The sequence below is a fragment of the Ipomoea triloba genome, chromosome 14 (assembly GCF_003576645.1).
Source record: "Ipomoea triloba cultivar NCNSP0323 chromosome 14, ASM357664v1".
In the NCBI taxonomy this organism is placed as follows: Eukaryota; Viridiplantae; Streptophyta; class Magnoliopsida; order Solanales; family Convolvulaceae; genus Ipomoea; species Ipomoea triloba.
Genome location: NC_044929.1, coordinates 10,019,630 through 10,027,775, shown reverse-complemented (window position 1 = coordinate 10,027,775; position 8,146 = coordinate 10,019,630). Strand labels below are relative to the sequence as shown.

The following is an 8,146-nucleotide window of genomic DNA, read 5'->3' as shown; positions in this document are numbered from 1 at the left end:
AAAAATCATTATTTTACTCAAATTATAACTCTTCTGTATGATTCGGACGAAATTGAACAGTAATCAATATTGAATTCGATTCATCTGGTCATATTATTAAATCAATTGTAATATCCAATAATCATTATTTTACTAACACCAGCCAATCTTTTTTCCACTCATCTGATCATATTATTACATCAATTGTAATATTCAAATTTTGGGAACACGCGCACAGCCCTAACAGTATGTTTGAAACACAAATTTTTTGGGAACACGCGCGCAGCACAAAAAGTACGAATTGATGAAGTACAACTAGCCATAGTTAACCATAGTTAGTGACTTTCTATTGTTAGGATTTCGGCATCGTGCCTCTAGTGTCCCATAGGCTCTCCATATATATATAAAGGGATTTTGATTTTTGAAAAATAATCCTGATAGAATTAACTTATTAAAATGAGAGAATGCCGTTTGTTTCGACCATTTTTTGTGATGGTCGAAAAAAATTATCAGAAATCTATTGTTTTTCAGCCGTGTTATCAAATTAATTGTCAAAAGCAGTAAATAAAACAAATAAATTTGGACGTAGAAAGTATCATAGTTTTCATGCTTAAAAATTAGAAAAAAAAAATACTTATGAATAAATAAATAATATGATTAAAGAATGTTGATTAAAATATGATCAACTGCAACGTTACACCTCCCATCAGTCGCCACGTAAAATATAAAAATTAACTGCCAGGCTATTAATTTATATTAATTATTCACGAGTTTAGGGGTGTTGGTTAATAATTTAATACCAAAATTCATACAATAAAAAAATAAAAATAAAATAAAAATAAAAAAGAAAGCAGTTTATGTCATCAATAAAAACTGTCTGCTGTTTTAGAGACACTTCTTTTTTTTTTTTTTTAAATGCTACTAACGCTATTACAATGCAGTATCTGTTCATAACTACTTTCTCAACCTATTAAAGCACAAGAGTCAGTATTAACTCCACTGAAGCTCGAACCCACCACCTCCCGTATAAAGAGAAGGGTTTTGATGTCACCAGTCAGTATTAACCTTGGCAGACACTTCTTATTTATATAAAAAATTACAGAAATCTGTTTCTTGCACCAGTTTAAGAAGTAACTAGCTTTCACGTTGCAATTATGTATTGGATCTGCAAATTAATTAATAATAATTAATTAATTAATTAAATGTCCAGATGCATGCTCTTGATTCGTCAGCGTCTACCCCAAGACAGATACAACGGGAATATATTACGTTCTAATCAATACTATTAATAAAAACAATATCTTCAACTTTAACTTCTCGCCCAAAACACTTCTATAATATTAAGGTTTGCGTAATATCTCGCCCAAAACACTTCTATAATATTAAGGTTTGCGTAATATTGTAAAATACGGTAATACAATTCCTATTCGTAATACAATTGTACATTAAAATATGGTAATATAATTTCTAATAAAATATATTCTTCCCGATGTCCTATTCGAAATACAATTCTAGATTAAAATTACTATTCTTAATAATGCAGTACATATATTTCCCTGCAATGCAATCTATATATATACTATTAATAAAGACAATATTCTCAACTTTAACTTCCCGCCCAAAACACTTCTATAATATTAAGGTTTGCGTAATATTGCGCCCAAAACACTTCTATAATATTAAGGTTTGCGTAATATTGTAAAATACGGTAATACAATTCCTATTCGTAATACAATTGTACATTAAAATATAGTAATACAATCATAATATCATAAGAAACGTATACTTTAATGAAATATGAAGCATGAGTAGTCTGCCAATCAACGGTTATGGACATCGCATTTCAACAGTTTGGATGGGCATCATTCCAAAAAGCTATACACTCCATTTGGTAATATGGAGTGAAGTTTGGATTAACAGTTTAAATATATTATTCATACATTCTGATATATTTTTGCTTATTGCCTGATGTCATTATGATGATTTGAATTCTGAGAGCATATATAGAAAAAAGCTTGAAACATGCTTATATGCTTGATTGGTCTTACCTCAAAGTTACTACCCACTATCACACAATGCTTTATGTTGTATGTTAGACTCAAGGTTACTAACTTCTCACAATAGTCAGAGACTTGCTTTATATGTATGAAATATTGACCAAAAAAATTAGTTTTTAGATGTGAGTTTTACTTATATATACTTGGGAATTTGAAACATTTTGAAATTTAGTGATTGGTAAAACCAATATGTTTTACATTGCAAAAAATCACAGAATATATACATGTAGATTATAAAATTAAAATTTCAGTATCAATATTGTTATGACTCAATGTTTTGATTACATAAAAGTGATTTTTTAAAATTTCAAGCTCAAGATATGGCACGCTTGATGAGTCGCAACTAGAAAGGTCAGTGATTCGCTCGCCGACTTTAGATGTCGTTGATCAAATTAATCAGTACATATGCGACATGAATATTGCAAAAGGACTAACATATTTAAGTTGTAACTCTTTCTGTAAGGCAGAACGAGACGATGAAAATCTATTAGAAGTACACACTCCTAAATTCTTAAATAGTTTGAGATTGTATGATTTTCTTAATCATTCATTGACATTAATTAAAGATCGGTGCACCGGTTATGTTATTGCAGAAGATATACCATTCTCTTCGTCTTTATAACAGTACGCGGCTCATCATCACAAGATTGGCAGATCACATTATTGAAGCACGAATAGTTAATGAGACACGTGAAGGAACCAAAGTTCGATCTTATCCCTTGAATGTCTCTCACTCTTTCTGATACGAGATTGCTCTTCAAGTTCCAGCATAAATAATTCACATCCATGCTTGCATATTCCATAACTATCAACCAAAGCCAGGACCGAACACTAACTCGCGTTGGGTTATTGCTGAAAAAAACCAGTTTTTAATCACAGTCAATTGTACATGGCTTTCTCCCAAGTCATCCATCCTTATAGCCTGAAAGTGTTAATTAGTTCTAGACGATGATGGACAAGATTGTGTTGCTACTACCAATATTGTTTACAAAGAGATTTTCAATAATGTGTAAATACAACCTGTGATATTATGTTTTTTTCCAAGATGGAAAAATTGTTATATATCTACACAAAAATATATCTTCCATACATATGAGTTAGAATAGCAATTGATTCCTATAACCGAGTTACTAGAGAACGAGCATATTTGCCCAATTTATAAAAATCCTAAACAATGATATATAAAATCTCTAAAGTTCCAGCACTGCATGCATACATCTACACATTAGCTATTAATTAAGCAAATATTTGCTGGAATTCAAACAAGGATATATAACATCATAAAACATAATCGATCCAAAACATATCTTCAATTGCACTATATAATATTTCACTACAAAAAAACGCCTGAATAGCGACGGACGAATTCCGTCGCTAAATGATGGAATTCCGTCGCTAAAGCGTTTAGCGACGGATTTCGTCCGTCACAAAAACCCTCCTCGCTAGAATTTTGCGACACAATTTTTTTCCGTCGCTAAAATTTGCGACGGATATTTCCCTCGCTAAACGAAAAGCATCCGTCACTAAAGTTCGTCCGGCGACCAATTCGTCGACGACATTTGTGAGGGACTAGCGACGACATTTTCCGTCGCTAAACCTCGCGACGGAAATTCCGTCGCTATACTAACTCTTTGTCCGTCGCTAATTTCGTTGTACGACGATATTCGGTCAACATTTGTAAGGGATTAACGACGAATTCTTCCGTCGCTATTATTAGTGTCAGAATTTTCCGTCGCTATTTTCCGTCGTTATATGTAGCGACGGATACTATGGTCCCTAATTTATTTGAATTGAATTTCATTTAGCTTGAACTTAGTGACGGAATAATCCGTCGCTAAAATTTTAAAAAAAATTTAAAAAAAAATTACCCACAATTAATATCATGTACCTGCATTAAATCTATTATATTAAAAAACATAATCTGAGCTTGCCAAATATATTAAGCAAACATAATATTAAGAAACTTCCAAAAACAACATCAACATCCAAAAACATAATCTGAGCTTGCCAAAATACTTAGAAATAATGTCAAACAACATCAACAACATTCAAAAACATAATTGAACTTGCCAAATATATTAAGAAAACATAATCTAATCATCTCCCAAGTCTTCGTCATTTGAATTAACAGAATGTCCTTCAGTAGTTAGAGGTTGTGGCGTGGAAGTGGTGGGTATGATGCCGTTGCGACGCAACTCATCCATCAAACTTGCAATCTGAGCTTGCATTTGAACTTCCATTTGAGTCTGCATTTGAGTTCTTTCAGCTTGTAATGTAGCCTGCATTTGAGTTCTTTCAGCTTGTAATTTAGCCTCCATCTGAGCCTCCATCTCAACCCGCATGGTATCTAACATCTCCTTCATTGTATCTTGATGAAATTGTGAAGTAGCAGATGAACTACAACTATTATCATTGATAAATGAGGATGCCTTGGTTCCTAAGCCATAAATACGCTATTTTTTTACCCCACCAACAACATCCACATACAGCTGTGACATGTTTATAACTGGTGGCTCAGTTGACCCTTCCACCTCTTGCGTTGCAGCATCATGTCGTGCGTGTATTTCTTCCTACAATTACAAATTTACAAAATAAAAGAAGTATACAAAGACATAATAATTTGATCTATTTTACATTATACTTACAGCAATTTTCTTTGACCTTTCATCAACAAATGCACCATTCTTCTTTTTGTGCATATGCTCAAAGCACTCAAATAAATTAGGCTCCTTTTGAAGTTCATCTCGCTATTAAACAAACAAAAACAATAAAATGATGCTTAATTTGTAAAGAATATATATATATATATATATATATATATATATATATATATGAAATAAATTTTTAAATTAAGTGTATTACCAATTTGTGATAGTGCTCAATAGCAGATCTAGATCCTCCAGTATGTCGGGAACATCCAGTACCGGGTCCTGCCACCTCACTCATCCTATTCTTCCGCTGTTGCTCAGATTTAGCTTTAACGTCAGGCCTATCCCAATATGCCTCCCAAATGCGCCATGTATCTTCATGTATACAAGCTAGCTTCCCTCTTGAAGTTCAGTTTGACTTAAATTTTGAGACCATATCTGTATACCGTATGCCTGCTTGTGCTAAAAATGCTTTATGAACATGTCGGTCAATAGACGCATCCCACTTGTAAAATTTCTGTAACATTACAAATTCATTAAATATAAGATTACAACATAAGAAGTGATCTAATGACTACATGTCATATCATATTAAAGCATAACCAGTCATATTTAACAAATAAGAACCCACAAGTAAGAATCCACATGTGAAAGATTTACAAATATTATTAATAGTTTTTGAAAATCTGAATAAATGACTACAAACTAAAACAAAAATTAGTGAGGCCAACTAGAGTAAGGTAAGAAATATAAACAACAGAAATAACCACAGCAGAAAGTTTCCTTTAACTCCATTCACTACTAAATTTATCCTCAATTCCTCTTTCAAGTGTAACTCTTTCCTCCAAAATTTGGTCTATAAACTAACAAAAAGATCACAATTTACATATATATATATATATATATATATATATATATATATATATATATATATATATACACATTTGATAACACATGCAAGCAATGAAAGAAATGCAAAGGCCAAACAAAGATTCACCTCAAACAAAGAAATGCAAAGGCAAAGTTATTGACAGAAATTTAATAACAGTCTAACTTCAAGAATTAACCACAATTTTCAAAATCATATCGTGAATTTACCTTAAATTCCTCAAAGTATGATTCCTTGTACTCATTAGGTATATTCTTCCAAGTATACCCTTCAGGATAGATCCTTTGCATGAATATTGTTTTCATTGTAGTTGAACATTTATGAGATGGTAACAACCTATACATATATAAGAAATGAATAAAGATAAAATAATATACACATAAATGTAAACATAATAAAACATTTCTACATTTTTACCTCCCATCCTCTACATGAACAATAGGCAAATCAGGACCAATAGATGATCCTTCAACTGATGAGGATGTGGGTGGAACAATAGAGTCTGATGGTGATGACATCGGCAAGTCAGTTGGTGAACCAGTAGAAATAGGTGCTACAATAGGTGGAGACACCATAGTAGGAGGAGGTGCCACAGGAGAAGGTAGTGCAGACGAGGATGGGCTAGAACTCGAAGGTGTAACCGATATACCTCGTCCGCGTCCTCTTATGCGTCCGGTTGTATTACCACCTCGTGTCATCTAAAATAAAATATAATAAAGTTAAATAACATATATAAATATAACATACCATTTACTATTTAAGCTAAGCACTAACTATCAGTACCATTATCACTATCTCCTATTACTGAACCCCTACTTGAGTCATCTGTTTCTTCCTCTAACTCAAGTTCATCTTCATTGTCACCATGTTCGCCATCAAGTTCTATCACCCCACCATTTGGGTCATTTAAATGTGATGGGTCTTCATCTATTTGCATGAGATCATGATTGTCGGTAATTTCCTCTTGAAATGGTGGAGGTATTAGTGATTCTTTAGAAGATATAGATGATTCAGGAACTTCTACTTCAGATCTCGCTTTAATTTTGCACACAGCCCACCAGTCAAGCTTGTCGCGACGCAAACTTGGATATGTACAGTAATAAACCTGAGCTGCTTGCATTGCTAGAACGAATGGTTCATAGCGATTGAATCTACGCTTATGATTAACTTCAACAAGTTTATACTGGGAATGAACCTTCATGCCCACGGTTGTCGGGTCAAACCACTCACACTTGAATAATATTGTCCTCTTGACTGGTAAGCCAGGATACTCAACTTGTACAACTTCTACCAATCGGCCATAGTAATCAGAGGCCTAAAGTCTCAATCTCTGCAAGGATATCATATCCTGACCGAACAAGCGGTGCCTCAGTTGTAACCGCTTTATTCTTGAAAAACGCTATCTTATTCTTGCGAAATGGATGATTCGCTGGCAAAAACTTTCGATGATTGTCAAACCACGATTGCTTACCACTATATTTTAGGGTGAAGGCATCTTATTTGTCCATGCAATACGGACAAGCTAACCTCCCAGCAGTGCTCCACCCGGATAGCATCGAATATGCAGGAAAATCACTAACTGTCCACAAAAGGGCAGCTCGCATCTGAAAATTCTGCTTCTTAGAAATATCATATGTTTGAACACCTACTTCCCATAATTGGTTTAACTCTGCAATAAGCGATTGGAGAAAAACATATATCTTCTCTTTTGGATTTTTTGGACCTGGAACCAATACGGTCAAGAACATATACTCCTCTTTCATACACATCCAAGGAGGCAAGTTGTATGTTGTTAGTATCACAGGCCATGAGGAGTATTGCTACCCTAATTGTCCAAATGGTTGAAAACCATCCGTGCACAGACCTAACCTGACATTTCGAATTTCAGATGCAAAGTCAAGATAAATGCGGTTAAAATGCTTCCAAGCAAGCGAGTCTGAGGGATGACGCATGATTCCATCTTCAACTGAATTTGCATGCCACTTCATATCATTTGCTGTAGCATTAGATGCATACAATCTCTGCAATCGAGGAACTAGAGGAAAGTAATACATTTTTTTGTATGCTACATTAGTTTTTTGTCTTTTTGTAGCACCACGAGAAGTTTGTTTAAATCGAGGATGGCCACAAAACTTACACGTTGTCATATCAATATCTGACTCCCAATATATCATGCAGTTGTTCTTGCAACAATCAATCTTCTGAACTGGCAACCCCATGCCCCGTAATAGCTTTTTGGTTTCGTAGAAGTTTTCAGGGACTAGATTATCTTCTGGAGCAACTTCTTTCATAAGTTCAGTGAATTGATTGAAACATTTTTCTGATATGTGATTTTCTGATTTCAAGCTCATAAGTCGAGCTACAAGAGACAACTACGAGTGTTTTTTACTCCCAGGCCACAACTCTTGATCTGCAGCCGAGTGTTTTTTACTCCCAGGCCACAACTCTTGATCTGCAGCTTTCAGCATGTCACTCCCAGGCCACAACTCTTGATCTGCAGCTTTCAGCATGTCATAAAACTTCTGGGCCTCAGGATTTGGCGATTCTTCTATTTCATCCACATTAAATTTAGG

At 34.1% G+C, this 8,146-nt stretch overlaps 1 protein-coding gene across 1 annotated transcript in view; it reads right to left on the bottom strand.

Annotated features, from left to right (window-relative positions):
* Positions 1-6,880: 6,880 nt before the first annotated feature.
* LOC116003923 overlaps positions 6,881-8,146 on the bottom strand; it is a 1,626-nt gene continuing 360 nt past the window's right edge. The window contains exons 1-5 of the mRNA XM_031243863.1: positions 8,005-8,146; positions 7,711-7,908; positions 7,438-7,608; positions 7,101-7,296; positions 6,881-7,046 (exon numbers count right to left, since the gene is read on the bottom strand). The exon at positions 8,005-8,146 is cut by the window's right edge and continues 360 nt beyond it. Of these exons, the coding sequence (XP_031099723.1) occupies positions 6,881-7,046; positions 7,101-7,296; positions 7,438-7,608; positions 7,711-7,908; positions 8,005-8,146 (873 nt within the window). The remainder of the gene's footprint in view (positions 7,047-7,100; positions 7,297-7,437; positions 7,609-7,710; positions 7,909-8,004) is intronic.